This window comes from Microcaecilia unicolor, chromosome 3 (assembly GCF_901765095.1).
Source record: "Microcaecilia unicolor chromosome 3, aMicUni1.1, whole genome shotgun sequence".
NCBI classification, from domain to species: Eukaryota; Metazoa; Chordata; class Amphibia; order Gymnophiona; family Siphonopidae; genus Microcaecilia; species Microcaecilia unicolor.
Window position 1 is genome coordinate 155,489,480 of NC_044033.1, and position 23,407 is coordinate 155,512,886.

General features: G+C 41.6%; 1 protein-coding gene across 1 annotated transcript in view; it reads right to left on the bottom strand.

Moving 5' to 3' along the window:
* Window positions 1-23,407, bottom strand: part of BIRC6 (baculoviral IAP repeat containing 6) — a 965,314-nt gene that overhangs the window by 552,385 nt on the left and 389,522 nt on the right. Inside the window, 5 exon segments of the mRNA XM_030196513.1 lie at window positions 416-532; window positions 1,513-1,620; window positions 1,623-1,665; window positions 10,313-10,420; window positions 10,422-10,447. Of these exon segments, the coding sequence (XP_030052373.1) occupies window positions 416-532; window positions 1,513-1,620; window positions 1,623-1,665; window positions 10,313-10,420; window positions 10,422-10,447 (402 nt within the window).

Sequence of the window (23,407 nt, forward strand, 5' to 3'; positions counted from 1 at the left end):
CCAAATCCACTCCATGGTGGTTAGTTTCTACAGGATAACAGCTGCTGTCATCAATGCGACACCTAAGGAGCCCACCAGGAACTCCATTCCTCAATAATCTCACTTTTCTGAGGGCTTTATTTGTATTCTGTTGAAAAAATGTATACGTTGGTTTGATGTTTCTAGAGAGTTCTGCTGAGGATCACAGAGTCCTTATCACTCAGTTTTATCAAAGCACTAAACAGGAGTCCAAAAACTGAACCACACCTCCTCTGAAATAAAGCAAAATCATAGTAAAATAGCCATTGCCATGATTTTGTTTTTCTGTCAACTGAATTTAGTTTTGTGAATAAGTGACCAGAGTGGCTGATTTAATTAATATGACTTAGTCCTTATTAGATTTTTTCTGAAATGATACGGAATTCAAGATAGTTACGTGTGGGGGACGTATTTGTCAGTGCCTGTAAAATGGAATCTGCTTCCAGTGTAGACATCATTTTCAGCATGAGCTCTGCTTGTTGCTCAAGGCCAACTTCAAGACGAGCATCCAGTGCTGTAATAAGAACAGAAAAATAATCAGCGTTCATGACGAATTCCAGTCACCTACAGCACATCTTCTCCCCTATGCCATTTATTGTATGTGCTGCCCCAAATTGTACCCCTACTCTAGACTACAAGCAAAAAGCCTTTACTTTATGCCATGAAAATGTTCTACATTTTCAGAGCTCTAACACTATAGGTTAATCTTAGATTTCATCCTACAAGGCATTTCTTCTTTTCTGTCAGCTCTCATCAGTATTGATGAACAAGAAAATATCCTTTTCCAGAGGAAAAAACTCTAGGACTATGGGGACTTAAGATGAAGCGGGTTTGCTTTGTATTTTACTTTTTATCATCAACTGTTTTAATGCTTGGTGTGCAACGGCAATGGTAAAAATTAATAAATCAAATATTCTGCTACCAGTGCCAGTATTATTCTATTCAATCGCATCCTTCCTAAAATAAAGGCAATTAAATAAACTCCACTGATAAAGTTTAAGCTCCTTAATGGTTAGAAACAAGTGTCATTTTTTGCCGTTCGCCTTTTATTACCCTTATAGTTTTTTGACCTTTTCTTCCTCGGACTGTATGGCTGGATGACAACCCTTGCAGGTCTGAGGAATGGAGCTAAGCTTCCTTTGAAGCATGTGCTAAACACCCACTCATTTGTCAGAGAAATCACCCTCATTTCAGCAGCTATCATTCTTCCCATCCCAATAACACTTCTGAAATGCAGTCAAGCCTGATATGGGGTACAACCCTGGATCCCCTATACCATTGCTCCCCAACTCCCAGGGCAGCAATCTTAAGAGCTGCCTTCCAAAGCACTCTGAATTCTACCATGATCACAACCAGAACCCTCATCTCTTCAAAGTGTTAATATTTGCTTTTAGCAGAATTCCCAGCACCAGTTATCCAGGAATAGAAGCTATTATAATGCCCCATGTGGCACTGCCAACTACTAGTCCAGCTATGAGAGTTAAAAATATTTACCTTGTGACACAGATACTGTCACAGTTTGCGAGCCATTCTTTTCAACTGTCACTGGTGGCTTTGCTACTGGAATTCCAACACCACCAATGTAAGGATTGTAATTATAGTTCCATAGTCAGCCACCCAGTAATCATACCATGTGCTGCTTATAGGCTTCACCATGCAAAGATAAAAATGCCATTATTAAGTAACATCTGTAAATAGATCAAACAAAATTCACATATTCTCTGAATATCTGTTTTATTCATCTATGCATAAAAAAAAATAACAGGTACACTTCATGTATCTTACTTTGAAATCGATACAAACTTTTTACTTTAAATAATTTTGTACAATTTGCATGATCACATTAGCTAAAAACCTTTTGTTGCTAATTTCAAACAAAATATCTGATGACAAATGAGAAATGCTATAATATAGTCTAAGCAAATACTATCTAGTACAACAGTTCCAAATCCAGTCCTTGGGGCACACCCCATCCAGTCAGGTTTTCAGGATATCCACAATGACTATGCATGAGAGATTTACATACCAAGGAGGCAGTGCATGCAAATCTCTCATGCACATACACTGTGGATATTCTGAAAACGCAATGGCTGGGTATGACCAGAGGACTAGGTTGATAACCAGTGCTCTAGTGTTCTACACTTAATATAAACAAATGAGGACAGCCTGTGGTGAACGGCCCATGGAATTCTTTCCAAACCCCTGTGCTGTTTATGTTGACTTAATGGAATGAGGGAGTGGGGGTAGTTTCAGAGGGATAGGGCAATCTGGGATGTGGTGGTGTAGATGCAGAAGGGGGTAGCTGCAGAGAAAACTGCTATGTTTCACTACATTTAAGGTTCTGTGCTGCAGAAGCTGGAACTGCTTCCCCAAAAGAAGCAATTGGGGGTGGGGCTTATTTCTCTGGGGACCCCCCTGGTCTCAACTGACCCATTTTTAAAGGACCAATAAGCCTTTTCACTGATTTTCTCCCATGCCACATTTATACTACTCCATTAAATTTTCAGTTATTTGCCCCCTCCCCCCAGACAGACAAAAACAGACAAACATTTGGACTCCTTTTGTATAATTCTTTTTTTTTTTTTTTTTTATTTCAAATTAAATTGACACGTAAATTTTACATTGTCATGAAATACAGCATCATAATGTTATATAAAGTATATGGATACAGCTCAAATATAAAGGGAAGAAAATAAAAGTAAAAATAAAAAAAACGAAAGAAACATTTTTCCCCCCATCAGTATCCACTAAAGTATTAATCTGTAACATTCAGTTATATTGCTTCCTTAGACCACATATAGAAGAGGGGGACGGGCAAACATATTAGAGAAGTACTTATTATATTCAATTTCAAGAAGAACTGATGCAATCCCAAACTCATATCATAACAGGCTTTTTAGAATCTAAGAAGACTCTCAATTGGTCAGGCGAAAAAAAGACATACTTTATTGAACCTAACCGAACTATACATTTACATGGGTAGGCCAGTAGGAAAGATCCTCCCAAGTCCAAAGTTTTTTGTTTTAATTCCAGAAAAAGTTTTCTTCTCTGTTGAGTAGATTTAGTAACATCTTGAAACATCCAAACCTTGGCACCTGCAAATAGAGTAACTGAATTCCGAAAATAAAGACGTAAAATTGCATTAAGATCTTGCTCAAAAGTAAATGAGATTAATAAAGTCCTTCGCTCCGTGTTAGCGTCCAAGTTTGTTCTAATATTCGGATATATTCGCCAAATCCAAACTTTTCTCTCCTAGACCACCTGGTTCAACTGGCTCTTTTCCTTTCTTCTGGGGTAAATAAAAAATTTACTTATAGGAGGAAAGACTTCCTGGGGTAACTTTAATATCTCAAAGGAATATCTTTTAAACATGTCCAAAGGTGATATCCCTGGGAGTCTTGGAAAGTTCAGAACCCTTAAAATTTAGGCGCCTGTTGTAATTTTCAAGTTGTTCTATTTTGTTATGCACAAATAGTTTATCTTTTACAACAGTTGCCTTAAATTCAGTTAGGTTGTTCTGATTCTTGCTGTAAATGTTTAACTCTATCTGAGAGTCAGCTTGGATCTTTTCTACTGAGCCTTGAAATTCTCCAACCTTAGTGGTTAAAATTGTAACCTCACCTCGAGACTCCTGTAAAGAAGCCTCCATTTTCTTCAACACCTGCCCAGATAGTCTCCAGATTCACTCTGTAGCTCTTTCTATGCTCTCCACCAATACTTGGGGGAGCCTTGTTCCAGCGTTTCTGTTGCAGTTCGGGATCCCGCTCAGGGTTCTCGCTACTCACACCTCTGGTGGAGCTCGAATCTCCCTCTCTTACTGCAGTCGCTACAGGATGCGGAGGTATTTTGGAGCCGGGGGAGGGGATAAAGATGTTTCATTGGCCCGTAGAGAGTCCTCTTCTCCCGGGCTCTCTACTGCGGGTCCCGTCCCTCTCGTTCCGAGTTGGGATCCGGCGGTTAAGTAGCGCTCAAGTGTCGACTGAAGCGGAGTCGAAGATGAGGTAGGCGGGATTCTCATCCTCATCACGCCTTTCCTCTTTGTGTGCGGCATTTGTTTAGCGATATCGAAATATAAGAAAAGGTAAAATTTTCACAAAGAGGCTCTGAAGAACTAGGAGCGCTTCCCCAAACCGCAGAGTGCATCCGCCATCTTGCCACGCCCCCTTTTGTATAATTCTTTCCTTCTCCTGTTGGGTTGGAATGAATAAAAAGTCCAGCCTCAAAACAAAATTATATGAGATGCACTCATTTGTTTCACAGCCATGAAAATCTATTAGTTTTTCCAATCTAAAAAACATAGTAGATGATGACGGCAGAAAAAGACCTGCATGGTCCATCCAGTCTGCCCAACAAGATAAACTCATATGTGTATACCTTACCTTGATTTGTACCTGCCTTTTTCAGGGCACAGACCGTACAAGTCTGCCCAGCAGTATTTCCCGCCTCCCAACCACCAGTCCTGCCTCCCATCACTGGCTCTGGCACCGACTGTATAAGTCTGCCCTCCACTATCCTCGCCTCCCAACCACCAACCCCTCTCTCCCCACCTGCATAGAAACATAGACCATGAAGCAGATAAGGGCCACAAGGCCCATCCAGTCTGCCCATCCTCAGTAACCACTAACTCTTCCTTTCCTGAGGGATCCCACATGCCTTTCCCACACTTTCTTAAATTCTGGCACAGTCCTCGTCTCCACGACCTCCACCAAGAGGCCATTCCACGCATCCACCACCCTTTCCATGAAAGAGTATTTTCTTAGATTCCTCCTAAGCCTATTTTCTCTTAACTTCTTCGTATGCCACTCATTCCAGAGTTTTCCTTCATTTGAAAAATGCTCGCCTCCTGTATATTAATGCCACTGAGGTATGTGTTTCTATCATATCCCCTCTCTCTCACCTCTCTTCCAGTGTATACATGTTAAGGTTCCTAAGCCTGTCCCTATATGTTTTATGACAGAGACTGCCAACTAATTTTGTAGCCGCCCTCTGGACCAACTCCATTCTGTTTATATCTTTCCGTAGATGCGGTCTCCATAATTGTACGCAGTACTCTAAATCGGGCCTCACCAGAGACTTATATAAGGGCACCATCACCTCTTTTTTCCCTGCTGGTCACCCCTCTCCTTATGCACCCAAGCATCTTTCTGGCTTTGGCCATCTCGCCTTTTCTATCTGTTTGGCCACCTTAAGGTCATCAGACAAAATCACCCCCAAGTCCCACTCTTCTTTTGTACACAGAAGCATTTCACCCCCTATACTATACCGTTCCCTTAGATTCTTGTACCCCAAGTGAATGACCCTGCATTTCTTAGCATTAAATCTTGGTTGCCAATTATCGGACCATTCTTCAAGCTTCGCTAGATCCTTCTTCATAACATCCACACCCTCAGGGGTGTCTACCCTATTAAAGAGTTTGGTATCATCCCCAAAGAGACAAACCTTACCAGACAGACCTTATGCAATATCATGCACAAAGATGTTAAAAAGAGCAGGCCTGAGGCCCGAACCCTGTGGTACACCACTGATAACAGCCCTTTCCTCAGAGCAAGCTCTATTTACCACTACCCTCTGTCTTCTTCCACTTAACTAGTTTTTAATCCAGTCACTGTAAGACAGCGGTGCCACCAGTCAGTGTGAACATCCTCCATGGATGTTCACTCTCTCTGAACTAGAGAGCTGAAAGGGGACAGAAATTTCACCTATTCCCATCCATCCCCAACAGCATTAACCCTTTAGTATCCAATGTTCCCGTAAAAAGCCATATGGGAACAGATTGATGGTGTAAATTTTAAAGGCCCTCTTTGCGCCCCAGGAATACCCTTCTCCAAGGACAAAGGGTCTGCGCTTCCACTATCTGTTGGGCCGCCTGCCTAAAGTCCTTTGATATTCCATCCCAGTGATATTTCTGTTGTGCAGGCACCAGAAGGCGTAACTCTAGGATAATGCCCATGATCATGGCTTCCTGTCTATTGGGGTCTGAGTATATCTTTGCCCGTTTATGTTCCCATGTATATTCTATTAGAAATCTATCAAAATTAGTGTAAAGAGTGTGTGTCAACTGTTTGTGGCATAGTTTGTAGTTTAAATGCCAGGTAAAGAATTATTGGAAATAAAGACAGAGGCTTTATTCTTACCAAGTTTTCAATCAAGTACAGACATCAAACAGATTCTGGGTTCAATGGCACAGAGCGCTGCCGTCCGAGAAGTGTTGGGGAAGACTCCGAAATTAAGCCAAATTCTCCCTTCTTTTATACCCACAGATCTCAATAGAAGTCTATGGTAAACACTTTTTTTTCTAAATATTTCTCAATTTCTGAGATCATACTTTCGTATCCGGCCAGATGTTCATCTGTACCCATTTCTTTTCCGTTCTATCTATTTCTAGAGATTGCCACACTTCCGTAAATGTCAACACGTTTTTAGAACAAATTGTTTTTCTCGTTTACTAAAATATCTTAATGTCAAGGTATCAAGTTCCACATCTTCCTTTTGTAATACCTTGCACAACATCTTATGATCTCTGTACTTCTTATAGAGAAATAAGCCCCATTTTGAGAACCTATATTTATTCATCTTATCCCATTATTCCTATATTATAGGTGCCACATTCCATTAGAAAGTTGTACCTGGTCTTGTCAAGACTCCTGCTTTTTGCAGATTCTCTAATATGAAGCTATTAGCTTGTTATCAGGCCTAGTCAGTGCTTTTTGGTTGTTTTAAGCTATGTTGCTTGGCCCATCACTATTCCAGTGTATAGGTCTTCAAGCTAGCCCCATATATTAACAATGGGAACATTGGACACTAAAGGATTAACCCATACCCACACATACCTGCTAAGGTCCATTCCATCCCCAAAATTAATCTTCTCCATTCCCACCCGTACCTGCAAGAGTTGACGCTATTTACTTGCTCACAGCCCTCTGTTTCCTCTCGTGGGTTTTTTGGATGGTATTCACTATACAACTAATGAGTGTTCCAAGCAACAGACTGGTGTTCCAGCTGCCTCTCAGTGCATTCCAAGCTTCATTCTGAAGTCAGAGAATTTGACTGAACTCCTGCAAGAATCCCACAGTAACTTCTTCCATCCCTGTGGGAATCCTGCGGGTTCCACAGGATTCCCGCAATCCCCATTCCCATGCAGCTCTCTAGTCTGAACCCAGCCTTTTGTAACTGCAGAGCATTACAGTTAAGCTGTACTAATGGAATCAAACAATTGGTCTTAACTGTTTATATTACCAATATCATCTAATGCATTCTGAACTATTTATTTTTGCATTTATCACAGTAACAATTTGCTGTTAATTTTGTTTCTTAAAAGATGTGTCTGATGATGGACAAACTGCACCAGTACAGGAAAAACATACAACACAATTTACAGGTAAATCAGCTAGGGTTGGTTTCATGTTGAGCAGACCTGGATGGACCATTTAATTACTGAGATTTATTAACTGTCTTTATGAAAAGATTCACCTAAAGCAGTGCACTGCAAGTACAGTTTAACATAAACTCACAACTTTGTTAACAGCATAACAATTGTATTTACGTTTATATTTGGTCATTTTACTATCAATGGCACATTGAAACCCAGGAACAGGACTAACAAATGTGTATATTTTTGATACTCTTTCAAAAGCACTACAGAACAGTCACATAACAGAAATATGATAAATGTTAGCACAACACTAATGATACCATTAACAGACATCATGGAAGAATATTCAAACCTAGACTAGATATAAAACAAGGTCAGCACAATACCAAAAATAAAACTTAACAGACGGAGGCAAGATGGCAACATGAGAGAAATATAGAGAAGCTGCTCTCGATTTACCTTTCCCAATCTTTTGATATATCGTTATTTCCTTTACTATCAATGCCTAAGAGGAGAGGCAGACAACGTGCTAGTCCCGCGGTGCCTGTCTTGCCTGTAGTGGGGACGTTGGATCGCTTCTTAGTTCCAGGATTATCAACAGGAACACCTTTGTCACTGGAGAATCTGGGGAGAGGGTTGCCACACTCCCAGCTGGAAGCAGAGACATTGTTTAGTCCCGAATTGCGGAACCCCCCTCCTATGCCGGCGGAGGCTCCGAGAAGGGACCAGGAGACAGCGGATATTCAGAAATTGACTGGGTGTCCAGGCATGGGCGCCGACTCGAGTGCAGGAACGCCGACTACCCCCGCGTTGGAAATGGCGGATGAAGGAGGAGAGAATGTGCTTGGAGAAAACACCGTGGCATTGGAGAGACAGCTATCAGTAGATTCCAACCCTGAATTAGGCTTACCAAGTCCTTTTTGCCTAGGAAACCTAAGACTATAACTTTAGACACTATATGGGAGGCTCTGGTGGGCCTGGAAGCTTCTTTTTCACAAAAGTTTATTTCTTTGAACCAACAATTTAACTCTATGTCTGAAAAAATACCAACAATGGGAAAAAATAGCAATCCTGGACAAAGAGATTAACAACAATACAAAATTGTCAACAAATCCAAGTTAACATGATAAAAGAGAATCTTCATTTCAAAATAGGATTGAAATTTTGGAAAATTATCAACGATCAAATACACTTAGGTTAATAAATTTTCCAAAGCAACTTTCTATCTCACCTCTTACCACTTTTTAAAAATACCTAATGGAGGTTTTGAAAATTCCCGAACAGTCACATCCTCCTATATCAAAAATCTATTACTTGTTGCCTTTTGTAAAGAAAGATTTAGAGCATGGAGAAGGAGTTGATGTGCCGATAGAGACTTTAGATATGGATTTAACACAAATACTTGAAGATGATAATGTGGGATTGAAAACAGCAACACTTAAAGTAACTTTTATATTACAACCTGATAGAGACTGGATACTGAAACAATATTTCCTTCATAGAGAACAAAATTTCCTGAATTGTAAAATGTTTCCAGATGTCTCTAAGACAACACAAAAGAAAAGACAAGAGTTCCTTAAATTGCACCCTAAAGCTTTGCAATTGGGCACTTTATTTTGGTTAAATTTTCCCTGCAAATGTGTTTTAAAGTTAAATTCTATCAAACATGTATTTTTTGATTCAAAACAGTTAAACTCTTTTTTGGAAACTAGGTTAGTCAAATCACCTATGTCACAAACAAGGAATGTAACCACCTCTACTTCGTAATAAGTATTAGTATCACTGGGCTCTCATCTCAGCCGCCTATTTTCTTTAGTGGAGATACTGTTTTCTGTTTCCTCAGTATTGTGCACTGCCTCCTAAATTGTGGACTATAGATGAGCAATTGATCAAATGCTTGAAAGTAAGGTTGAAATAACTATTTTTGTTAGAATTTATTATGACAAATAGTTATCTTTTCTGTTTCAAGAATTGTACTTGAAGTTAAAATGTAAATGCAATAAAAAAAAAAAAAAGACTCGCATGATAACATTCAAACCTAGATAACATGTTAATGCTGTTCCTACAATATAATGAAAACTCTTACTATGAGGCAAGAGGCCAGGTGCAGATATATAGACGGGGACAAGATAGGTTGTACAAAGTCAACTGGGATAAATAGATGTATGGCTAAACAGAAGGCAAACCATAAGTACAGTTGAAAAAGATATGAGGAACTGATCTAAAACCATATGCAACAATCTAATCCAGGTGCAGTGTGCATCGATACTTACTCATCACGTGTATTAAAGGCCTAGGAGAACAGCCAAGCTTTCATCTGCTTCCTCAAATAGAGGCAGATTTAGCCCCTATGGAGTAAGTTCAGACAGTGGATGCTCCTTGAAAAGAACTTAGAGGTTCCAAAAGTCTGTAAAAGGCTAACTTGTTCTTTGGGTACTCTGGCCCATTTTGTCTGAGGACATTGAAAATCAAGCATGGAGTTTTAAATTTAGCCAACAGTGTCTCCCAAGTCGGTCCTGGAGTACCCCCTTGCCAGTCAGGTTTTCAGGATACCCACAATGAATATGCATTAGATTGGAGGCAATGTATGCAAATCATTGTAAGCAAATCTCTCATGCACAGTCATTGTGAATATCCTGAAAGCCTGACTGGCAAGGGGGTACACCAGATCAACTTGGGAAACACTGCTGTAAGTTACTGGTAGCCAGTATAGTCTTTGCTGGTCTCTATCTATCATAATTTACTGTGTGTTAATATATATAAGGATCAGAGACAAGCAGGAAAATTGCCTGGGGAAGCTGAGTGATGTTACAGAGACAGAACTTCAGGGTGCTTGGCATTGGTTGAACTCACTTCTTACTTTCTGTCCTAGAACCCAGAGTTTCTAACACCAGTGTTAAAAAGAATCTATGTGGATCATACCTTGAAAACTTTGGCTGCAAGTGGATCTTTTTCTAAGTCAACATCTAAAGGATCAATATCAACTTCCATCAGGTCCTGCAATAATTCAAGGTCAATGTCTTTCTCTTTTCTCCAAAGATGACAGAGGTGGGGTACCTTGGATAAGAATATAGCTATTACTTGGGTTAACATTTCAATTTTCTAGGAGACTATACTACTACTACTACTATTTAGCATTTCTATAGCGCTACAAGGCGTACGCAGCACTGCACAAACATAGGCATGCAGAGCATCCAACTTATATACAGATTAAAATTCTTTATAAAAACTAGTATGAGATTTAAGCCCAACTACTAAGGAGCATTTCACATGAGCAATTTGAACATCATATTGCTGTGCAGTCAAATTGCTACCTGGTAATAACAAAGCATCAACTACAAATACTTTAAAGTCAATGAGACCACAGCAGCTAACAATTCCACAGGGTCAAGTTGGGTAGTCAGTGTCAGCTACAGTTAGCCCTGACTCAAAGATTCAAGGGTTCAATCTTCCCTTTGGTGGTGTTTTAACCACTCTGAAAGCTGACAAGCAACACTTGCAGCTTAAAATAAGAAATGAGATGAATTGTAGAAGCAAATTCTGTTACTTTAAATTAATCTGAAGGGTATACACTGTGCAAAGATCAAGTCATACAGGAGACAAGTATACAGGATAAGAACTATTTCACCAAATCATCAAGATGTTGCCCCAGTAGTTATATCAATGTTTAACAGAGCAAACTAAATGTAAAGATCAATATTTGGAAATAAATGTTAACTCCTCACAGGACACAAAGCATGCAAACAAATAAAATGGATATATATGAAAGCTACATTTTGACTAGCACCCATTTCTAATCTATTGTTCACATAAGCAGTTACGTTTTGTTGAGGGTTAATTCTTTATACATTGCTTCATTTCTTAAGACCTGCACTTTCATTTCAGTGGAGTAGTATAATCTAATTGATCCAGAAGAAAACTTATATTTGCAGACCTGCATGCAGTAAAAAAAAAAAAAAAAAAAACATAGTTCAAAATACATTAGAGGACTTGTTTAACTGATCTACACAACATAACTTATACTTTCAATATGAAAAAAATGATATAAATATTCAAAAAGTAAAGGCCAGGAAACTAACAAGCCTTGATTGTACAAACTTTTATACCTCTTGATTCAATATTTGCCAGAAGCACCTTTTGCAGTCATGAGTCATTTAGGACAACTGTGTATAAACTTTGGTGCTAATTTTGCCCATTGTTCTTGGCAAATTTGTTCAACCTCTAGTTGGCTAGGTATCATCTGTGGACTGAAGTTGTCAAGGATTGCCACATATCTGCTATGGTAAAAAAAAGGTCTGGATTTTGATATTACTACTCAAGGACATTTATTTTTTTTCTTGCTTAGCCACACTAATACGGTTTTAGCTTTGTGTTAATTACTACTACTTGACATTTCTAAAGCGCTACTAGGGTTACGCAGCACAGTACAATTTAACATAGAAGGACAGTCCCTGCTCAAAGGAGCTTACAATCTAAAGGCCAAATGTACAGTCAGTCAAATGGGGCAGTCTAGATTTCCTGAAAGGTATAAAGGTTAGGTGCCGAAAGCAACATTGAAGAGGTGGGCTTTGAGCAAGGATTGAAGATGGTAGGGAGGGGGCTTGGCGTAAGGGCTCAGGAAGTTTATTCCAAGCATAGGGTGAGGCGAGGCAGAATGAGCGGAGGCATTGAGTTGCGGTGGTGGAGAAGGGTACTGAGAGGAGGGATTTGTCCTGTGAGCGGAAGGGTTACGGGCGGGAACGTAAGGGGAAATTAGGGTAGAGAGGTAATGAGGGGCTGCAGACTGAGTGCATTTGTAGGTAAGAAGGAGAAGCTTGAACCGTATGCGGTATCTGATTGGAAGCCAGTGAAGTGACCTGAGAAGAGGGGTGATATGAGTATATCGGTTCAGGCGGAATATAAGACGTGCAGCAGAGTTCTGAACAGATTGAAGGGGGGATAGATGGCTAAGTGGGAGGCCAGTAAGGAGTAGGTTGCAGTAGTCAAGGCGAGAGGTAATGAGAGCGTGGACGAGAGTACGGGTGGTGTGCTCAGAGAGGAAAGGGCGAATTTTGCTGATGTTAAAGAGAAAGAAGCGACAGGTCTTGGCAATCTGCTGGATATGCGCAGAGGAGGAGAGGGAGGAGTCGAAGATGACTCCGAGGTTGCAGGCAGATGAAATGGGGAGGATGAGGGTGCCATCAACTGAGATAGAGTGGAGGAAGAGGACAAGTGGGTTTTGGTGGAAAGATGATAAGCTGGACATGTTCAGTTTCAGGTGGCGTACTGATGAATTTTCTCACCAGTCCGAAGTGCGACTGATAAAGCTAAGGTACTTACCTGTAGCAGACGCTCTCCGACGACAGCACATTTTATATTCTCACAAGTGGCTGACGCCAACCCGCATTGCCCGGTTTGGGATTTTTAAAAGTATAAACAGAGCTTTATGGAGCGCAAGACACTCCACCACTCATGAGCGAGTTCCTTTCAGTCCACCACACGAACGCAGTCTTCTCAGTTTCATACTACAACAAACTTAAACAATAACAAAGGAGTCAACTCCAAGGGGAGGTGAGAGGGACTGTGAGAAAACGAAGCCTGCTGCCTTCGGAGAACACCTGCTACAGTAAGTACCTTAGCTTTCTCCAAGGACAAGCAGGCATATGAATTCTCACAGGTGGCGAATCCCAATCATCCAGGCTCACCAAAAACAAGAAGTATCTGCCATCCATTTACTGCACATGCATCAAATTAAATGTAGTGCCAGATAGCACCTGCGCTATCAAGCTCTGTATGTAACATGTACAGGCCCAGACCAGAAATAAACGTATAAGGGCACTAAGTGGCAGTGGCACATCCCCAAGTTCCCCAAACCCATCCCAACCACATCGCCCCAACCAACAGATCTCCCAACCCCTCCCGACAAAAACCCTACCATCCTCCAGAGTCCTTAACCTCTCCCTACCCCCCTCTGATCCCACCCCCTGGAACTTACTTGGGGAACATCCTGGTGGCAGCAAACCACCTTCACTACAGCCACGGTAGGTGCACTCATCCAAATAGTGCCTGTATCCTGGATGTAGTCCTCTGGTACTAGGGTTCATTCTTCCTTGGTATTAGAGGGCAGGAGCTATTTTGGATGAGAGTGATGAACCAAAAGAGGATCACTGCCACCTTGGACCACTGCTCCACCTATGACCACTTTCAGATATGTCCTGGGGGTCAGGGGAACTGAGGGAGGGAAGAACAGGTCACAGAGGGAGTAGTGAGTTTTCTGGAAGCATTGGAGGATGTGATCAGGGGAGTGTTGGGGCAATTGGGTGCTCAAAGCCAAAAAAAAAAATTAAAAGGTAACAAGAACAAATGAACATTGAAAGCATGAGCAAAATAAGAGAAAATACAGTGAACTATGTACATGAAAAAAGCCTTCTACTTCCTCCATGCCCAAGGAATGTAGTACTCTGGAAATGCAATCAGATATACTGGGTGGATTCTGGACTGGTCTGGATGAACTCAAGAAAAGAAAACTAGCAGGTAAAAGTAATTTCACTTTCCTTATCATCCCTCCAGATCAGCCCAGATGAGTGGGACGTAACAAAGCAGTACTCAACAAGGGCAGGACACATGCAAAAGTTGCAGAGTACACTAGATCCAAAAGCTGCTTTCTGCCTTGCATGAACATCCAAGCGGCATGGCGAATAAACAAATGCAAGGAAGATCAAGTAGCTACATGATAAATCACATGGGGAGGAATTAAACAAGTCTCCCATCCATGAGGTAGCTTGTGCTCTGGTGGGATGAACTTTCAATACTGGAGAAACAGAAAGACCTTTAACAATGTAGGCTGAAACTAATTGCTTCTTTAATCCACCTAACAACTGATGCTTTTGAAGCCACATCTCTCTGAAATCCTCCGAACAGCACAAAAATATGGTCTTGAATTGCTAATTCTTGTGTTCTCTTCAAATACACCTAGGAGGTCTACCAACAACTAAGGAATGTAGATGATCTGTCCCTTCTTTTCCCAGCCCTTCCTGAAAAACTGGAAGAAGATGGATTGATTTATATGGAAGGGAGAAAACTCCCTTTGGTAAGAAAAGAAGGGATAGGTGAAACTACCACTTCCTCCTTGGAAACGACCAAATATGGTTCACAGAAAGGCTAGGCTTGTAACTCTAAAATGTGTTATGCTGAAGCAATAATTAAGTAAGTTGTTTTAGAGTGAGGTTGTTTAAGGAAGCTTTCTTAAAGGCTCAAAAGGAGCTTTCTGTAAGGCAGAAAGGACCTAGATTTAAATTCAAGGAGGAACCACTGGACAACTTGGGTACCAAAAGTTTCACTCCTTCAGAAAACATACCACATCTGGATGTAAGACCAATCATTTACCACCAACTGAACCAATAGGCCAAAGCTGCCACCTGCACTTTAAAGGAAGCCTATGCCTGACCTTTTTCAATCCATCTTGAAGAAAATCTAAAACACTGGATACAGAAGCTCTTAAAGTCACTACACCTAGCTATCCATATACCAAGTCTCAAAAATGCACCATCCTCATATACACTGGAGAAGTTGACCTATCCCTAGAATGCAACAATGTACCTATAACATGAGAAGAATAATCTCTTTTCAAAAACCTCACCCTTTCAAGAGCCATGCGATAAGCAAGAGTGGCGCCACATCTTGCACCAGTACTGGTCCCTGATGCAACAGTAGTCCAGCAGATGAATTAGGTTCACGTGCCACAAACTCCTGGGCCAATCTGGAGAGGACTATGCAACCATAATGAGCCTCTATCTGTTGAACGATTCCGCCCAAGAGAGACCAAGGAAGAGATATACAGCAACTCCATTGTTGGCCACTGCTGAACCAGAGCATCTATGCCTTAATATTTCTCCTCCCCCTTTAGATGCCCAGTGTATGTCTGACACTGAGAAGTTCTGAGAGAAGAGGACATTTCTCTGGTAAGTGAACGCTACTTTGCTTGTGCTTTGGGAACTTAAAGATTGGGGTTTAAAGGAGGAATTGTAGGTTAGTGTTAGGCAAACTTAAAAAGCAAATTTCAACAGCTAACAGAAAACAGCTAATCTCCATAGTCTTTTCCACTTAGTTTTAAAAAGCCTTGTACCACAGCATTAACAGATAGAATCTAACAGCCACTGCAGGATCTAATTTAGTATTCCCACCCACCCCTAGGACAACTCCTCATTTATAGTCAGTTATTGTAATTAGGGTAACAAGTAAGGAGTGCTCTTATAGAGTTTTAAATACATTTCATTACCATCTAAGAAGGAAATACTATATAAATCATACAATACACTATATAAAGTAAAAGACACTTTTATATTAGGCCAATATCCTTAATACTGTAGCTAGTTTTAAAATATTGGAAAACTCAAAAACACTAAGATGGAGTCAGCAGTCCAGCAGCGAGAGGGGTGCTATCCAGTCTTTTGCATTGAGTGTCACATGTATGATTATCTCCCAGTTGGTGAGATGTCATATGTTTGCGCCGGATGCAAAGAGCTCCTAGCTCTTAGAGATCGTGTCCGTTCTCTTGAGGCTAGAGTAGCAGACTTGGTGGAGCTGAGGGAGACAGAGAGGTACATAGAGGAGACCTACAGGGATGTTGTAGAGAGGTCCCACCTCCAGTCTAGTAGCCCTTGTGCTACCTTGGAGGAGGGAGGTCTCCTAGAAGGAGAGCATCACCCTGGTGAAGTAGGAAGTACTCCTGTAGCCAGGACCTGCCCACCAGGGGATGTACTATCCTCTCGCACTGAGGATATGTCTCCAAGTGCTGCCCGGGAGGGAAAGGTTAGGACAGCTGTTGTAGTTGGTGATTCGATCATTAGGCATATAGATAGCTGGGTGGCTGGTGGACGTGAGGATCGCCTGGTGACTTGCCTGCCTGGTGCGAAGGTGGCGGACCTCACGCGTCACCTAGATAGGATTTTAGATAGTGCTGGGGAGGAGTCCGCTGTCTTGGTACATGTGGGTACCAATGACATAGGAAAATGTGGGAGAGAGGTTCTGGAAGCCAAATTTAGGCTCTTAGGTAGAAAGCTCAAATCCAGATCCTCTAGGGTAGCATTTTCTGAAATGCTACCTGTTCCACGTGCAGGGCCCAAGAGACAGACAGAGCTCCAGAGTCTCAATGCGTGGATGAGACGATGGTGCAGGGAGGAGGGTTTTAGATTTGTTAGGAACTGGGCAACATTCTGGGGAAGGGGGAGCCTACTCCGAAAGGATGGGCTCCACCTTAACCAGGGTGGGACCAGGCTGCTGGCGTTGGCATTTAAAAAAGAGATAGAGCAGCTTTTAAACTAGAAATGGGGGGAAGGCCGACAGTCGCTCAAAAGCGCATGGTTCGGGAAAAGGTATCTTGCAAAGATACCTCACAAACAGGGAAGATAGGGTTTCTGGATAGTGAGGTTGCACAACAGACCGTGGTAGGCCAGGTGCCCTTAAATACAACTAAAGATCAGACAAAAGATGTCAAATCAATAGTGTCAGGTACTAAGCATCATGCAAATAAGAACAACAAACATACTCTGAAATGTCTATATGCAAATGCTAGGAGTCTAAGAAATAAGATGGGAGAGTTGGAATATATTGCACTAAATGAAAAATTGGATATAATAGGCATTACTGAGACCTGGTGGAAGGAGGATAACTAGTGGGACACTGTCATACCGGGGTACAAAGTATATCGTAATGATAGGGTGGACCGGACTGGTGGAGGGGTAGCATTGTACATTAACGAGAGCCTTGACTCAGATAGATTACAAATTCAGCAGGACACAAATCACACCTTTGAATCACTGTGGGTTGAAATTCCATGTATAAAAGGGAAAAAAAATGGTGATAGGAGTGTACTACCGTCCGCCTCGCCAGGATGAGCAGGTAGACACAGAAACGATAAAAGAAATCAGAGACGCGAACAAAATGGGCAATGTGATAATAATGGGTGACTTCAATTATCCAAATATAGACTGGGTAAATGTAACATCGGGACACGCTACAGAGATACATTCCTTGATGAAATAAAGGACAGCTTTATGGAGCAATGGTGCAGGAGCCGACGAGAGAAGGAAAAATTCTAGACTTGGTCCTTAGTGGAGCGCATGATCTGGTGAGGGACGTTATGGTACTGGGGCCCGCTTGATAACAGTGACCATAATATGATCAGTTTTGACATCGACCTTGAAGTAACTGTACACAGAAAGTCAAATACGTTAGCGTTTAACTTTAAAAAAGGAGACTATGATAAAATGAGAAGAACGGTTAAAAAAAAAAACCTTAGGGGGCACTGAGAGAGTAAAAACTGTACAACAGGCGTGGGACGCTGTTCAAAAATACCATCCTGGAGGCCCAGGCCATAATATTCCTCGAATTAGAAAAGAAAGACGGAAGTCCAAAAGACACCCGGCCTGGTTGAAAAGTGAGGTGAAGGAAGCTATTAGGGCTAAAAGAAACGCCTTCAGGAAAATGGAAAGAAGGAACCGTCTGAAAATAACAAGAACAGCATAAGGAGTGTCAAAGCAATGCAAGGCGCAGATTAAGAAGGCCAAGAGGGAGTATGAAAAAAAGATAGCATTAGAGGCAAAAAAACATAGTAAAATTTTTTTCGGTATATTAAAAGCAGGAAGCCGGCAAAAGAATCGGTTGGGCCGCTGGATGACCGAGGGGTAAAAGGGGCGATCAAGGAAGACAAAGACGTAGCGGGAGAGACTGAATGAATTCTTGCTTCGGTCTTCACGAGGAAGATTTGGGTGGGATACCGGCGTCGGAAATGGTATTTCAAGTGGACAAGTCGGAGAACTTACTGACTTCACGGTAAACCTGGAGGACGTAATGGGGCAGTTCGGCAAACTGAAGAGTAGCAAATCTCCTGGACCGGATGGTATTCATCCTAGAGTACTGATAGAACTGAAAAACGAGCTTGCGGAGCTACTGCTAGTGATATGCAACTTATCCTTAAAATCGAGCGTGGTACCGGAAGATTGGAAGGTGGCCAATGTAACGCCCATTTTTAAAAAAGGCTCCAGGGGAGATCCGGGAAATTATAGACCGGTGAGTCTGACGTCGCTGCCGGGGAAAATGGTAGAGGCTATTATTAAAAACAAAATTACAGAGCACATCCGAGGACATGGATTACTGAGACCGAGTCAGCATGGCTTTTGTGTGGGGAAATCTTGCCTGACCAATTTACTTCAATTCTTTGAAGGAGTGAACAAACATGTGGACAAAGGGGAGTCGGTTGATATTGTGTATCTGGATTTTCAAAAGGCGTTTGATAAGGTACCTCATGAAAGGCTACAGAGGAAATTGGAGGGTCATGGGATAGGAGGAAATGTCCTATTGTGGATTAAAAACTGGTTGAAGGATAGGAAACAGAGAGTGGGGTTAAATGGGCAGTATTCACAATGGAGAAGGGTAGTTAGTGGGGTTCCTCAGGGGTCCGTGCTAGGACCGCTGCTTTTTAATATATTTATAAATGATTTAGAGATGGGAGTAACTAGCGAGGTAATTAAATTTGCTGATGACACAAAGTTATTCAAAGTCGTTAAATCGTGACAGGATTGTGAAAAATTACAAGAGGACCTTACGAGACTGGGAGACTGGGCGGCTAAATGGCAGATGATGTTTAATGTGAGCAAAGTGCAAGGTGATGCATGTGGGAAAAAAGAACCCGAATTATAGCTACGTCATGCAAGGTTCCACGTTAGGAGTTACGGACCAAGAAAGGGATCTGGGTGTCGTCGTCGATAACACACTGAAACCTTCTGCTCAGTGTGCTGCTGCGGCTCAGAAAGCGAATAGAATGTTGGGTATTATTAGGAAAGGTATGGAAAACAGGTGTGAGGATGTTATAATGCCGTTGTATCGCTCCATGGTGCGACCGCACCTTGAGTATTGTGTTCAATTCTGGTCGCCGCATCTCAAGAAAGATATAGTAGAATTGGAAAAGGTGCAGCGAAGGGCGACTAAATTGATAGCGGGGATGGGACGACTTCCCTATGAAGAAAGACTAAGGAGGCTAGGGCTATACAGCTTGGAGAAGAGACGGCTGAGGGGAGACATGATAGAGGTATATAAAATAATGAGTGGAGTGGAACAGGTGGATGTGAAGCGTCTGTTCACGCTTTCCAAAAATACTAGGACTAGGGGGCATGCGATGAAACTACAGTATAGTAAATTTAAAACAAATCGGAGAAAATTTTTCTTCACCCAACGTGTAATTAAACTCTGGAATTCGTTGCCGGAGAAAGTGGTGAAGGCGGTTAGCTTAGCAGAGTTTAAAAAGGTGTTGGACAGATTCCTACAGGACAAGTCCATAAACCGCTACTAAACGGACTTGGAAAAATCCAAAATTCCAGGAATAACATGTATAGAATGTTTGTACGTTTGGGAAGCTTGCCAGGTGCCCTTGGCCTGGATTGGCCGCTGTCGTGGACAGGATGCTGGGCTCGATGGACCCTTGGTCTTTTCCCAGTATGGCATTACTTATGTACTTATGTACTAGAACCTGCCTTGCAAAAGGGAAGAAAAAGCTTTGCTTCTTGGAGGAAAAGCTTTTTCTATACCGAGTTGTCTTCATTCATTTAGAAGATGTGAGCTAAAAAAAATGGTGGTATATGGAATCATCTATTTCTTTCACCTTTGTCCCAAGGTTATTTTTATAAGAGGTGCTAGCCAACTTGGTGTGAACATCCTCTCTAGGTCCACAGAGCAGTACGCTTCCTCCAATCCCGAAATTTTCTAGGATGTTCAACAGTATTTATGGCTAACTATGTCGAACGCGCTAGACATGTCGAACTGTAGGAGAAGTACATTGTTGCCAGTTGCAATTGTTTGTTTGAATTTTGTTAGGAGAGTGGTTAGTACTGTTTCGGTGCTGTGGTTGGATTGAAATCCTGATTGTAATTTGTGTAGTATTGAAAATTTGTTTAAGTGGTCGGTAAGTTGCTTGGTTACCATACTTTCCATCAGTTTTACTGCCAGATGGATGGATGCTACGGGCGGTAGTTATGTCATTTTGTTTTTGTTTTTTTTCTTTTATGTTCAAAAAGGCATACCCGAACAACCCAACTTTAAATGCCTCAACTCTGCAACACAATAAAATCAAAACTCGTTTGGACATAAATTACCTCTTCCTCCTTATGATCCTAAATCTGACTGTCACGCACGAACTTTTACTCTACCACAACTTCACTTCGTATTTGTTCATACCGATATTGGCGATTGCCTCAACGGTACTACTATGTAAGCCACATTGAACCTGAAAATAGGTGGGAAAATGTGGGATACAAGTGTTACAAATAAATAAAAATGCCAACACTGTCTTCCAAAATAATCTCACATCTGCTCCTACATTCATACTTGTAGGGTTCCTCAGGAAGCTCTCTTAGCTCCGAATCTTTTCAACATTTTTCTTGCACCACTTGCCACTGTGATACAAACATTAGCATTACTGCATTCATGTATGCCAATAACATACAACTTTACCACCATAAACTGTACTGATGTCACTATTTCTTCTCTTAATGACAAACACTATTGCCACTTACTGCTAACAAGATGAAGGCCATCTTACTGTTCAGATCACTACTAACTCCTCTTTCAGTTCCTCTTATGTTGCAAAATGAGAAAATTCAGCTAGTTTCATCAATAAAAATTGTAGGTGTTATTGATGACTAGTAAAAGAGGCCCGTTTCGAACAGAAAGGAAACGGGCGCTAGCAAGGTTCCAGGGCACTAGCAAGGTTCCAGGGGCCCCTCCCCCTCCCTCGCAACTCCCCTCCCTTCTCCCCTCTCTCTCGTCTCAGGACCCCCACCCCCTCCCCCTCTCTCATCTCAGGACCCCCCCTCTATCCGAGCCCCGCCTCCAATTTCCGCTGCCCAGCGCCTCCCTCCCTCTGTGTCTGTGGCCTGCAAGTGCAAGGAGGACGTGTGCTGTTTAAAAAGTTTTACCTGGGCGGCAGTAACATCACTCCGCGAGTAACATCGAGGAGTCAGCAGGAGTACAAACCCTTTCTCTATTACTTTAAAATTTGTTTTACCTGCAAGGAAATATGCCGCATACAAAGAGAAAGGCGTTTGTTAAAGCCGCGGCCCAAGGCAGCTCTAACTTCTACACCTACCCAGCAGACGCTCGATAGTTTTCCTCGCGAGAACCGCGACGATGGCGTTTGGAGGTCCCGCTGAGTTTACAGCGCCAGGAGAGGCTGACCTCTTGGGACAGGATATTTCGTTGTCCCCTCGCGATCTCAACCGCCACAATCGACTGGGGCCGATTATGGAGGCGACCCGCAAAACCACGACGACGGCAAAGCGGTGAGTCAACTGGGCCCCATAGCGATCTCCCCAGTCGATGCCTGTGATTCATCTAAGGCTCAGAAAGTGCCGGTATCACTCGAGGCTATATGGGAGATACTTCAGACGATCTTAACCTCAACTAGCAATATCGACTCTCTCGTGAGTAACGTTCAGACTTTGTCTAAAGACCTTACAGCAATGAAAAATGAAGTCTCAGAAAGAATGAATCATTTATCGGATGAAAATGTAAAAATGAAAGAAATTTCAGCAAAGCTTATACAGGACAATACATTGATTCATAGCAGACTGGAGTACTTTGAAAATTACAACAGGAGGCTTAATTTGCGTTTGTTGAACTTTCCAAGAACTTTAGTTTATTCCCCTTTGGATATTTTCAAACGATATTTGATGGAAAATTTGAAATTTACAGAAGATAAAATACCTCCACTCAATAAAGTATATTATCTGCCAGCAAGAAAATTGAAAGATGGCCCCCAAGAACTACCACAAATAGAACCTGATTTAAATGTTTCGGAATTATTAGAATCTTCCTTGACTGAAATAACTGAAAGACAAACTCTTTTGGTATCTTTTATTTTTCAACAGGACCTGGAACTGGTTAGAAAAATTGCATTAAATCACACTTACAAACCCCATTTTATGGGAAAAAAGTACTAGTCTTTCCAGATGTCACTAAACAGACTCAGGCTAGAAGGAAAGAGTTTTTGGCATTAAGATCCGCAACATTAGTTTTGTGAGCCTCTTTTAATCTCAATTACCCATGTAAATGCAATGTGAAATATCTAGGGGTTAAATATATATTTTTTGTTTCTGAGCACCTGAAACAGTTTATTACACAGAAAAAGGTTTTATAATTTATGTCGGAGTTTAGTAGGTCTGATTAGCCTTGGAAAAAGAGATTAATGAAAAAGTAAAATGCGCGGTATATACTGTTAAGCCTTTACCTCTTATTTTTGGAAGATATTTGAAACTAATCTCCTGAGTAATATTAAGTTCCAGCCCCTTTAATTTGGGGTCTAATACAAGTTGATAATCTATATTTTCCTTACTTAATTTTTTTTTCTTTAGAGAAAATTGCCTGTAACCTGTTAAACTGCTTTACTTGTTCAAGATATATTCTTGTAAATTAATGAAAATGATAAATAAAGAATTTAAAAAAAAAAGTTTTACCTCCTGCTCGGCTGCCAACACTGATGAGCAGCAAGTACAGACGCCGCTTCAGACAGGCTGTGGTTTCAGCTGTTCCTCTGGTCCCGCCCTCATTTCCTGTTTGCGGAAACTGAGAGCGATTGTGATTGCCTGTGGTTGGTCCCTTCTCCTTCTGACGTCGCGTTTCTTTCCCTAGCAACTATACAGAGTTCCCTCGAGGTGGGACAATGATTGGGAGTGCGATTATGAACCCTACAAACACTACACGGCTTCACTGCCACGGAGTCAGCTTCAGAACGTTGGAGGTGCGAATTATTATATTAGATAAAGACCTTAACTATCAAGCGCATCTCACATCAATAGTTCAAAAATGCTTCTTTAAATTAAACAAATTTGATACATCAAAAGACTTCTTGACCGAAGTGTCATTAAAACTACTTCATGTTGAGGAGTCTGGTGGATTTGACTGGTGGAAGAGGGACACGTGCACCAAGATTGGTGGCAGAGTTAAAGGCGCCTAGTAGAACCTTCCTTGACATCAGCAGGAGGTCCT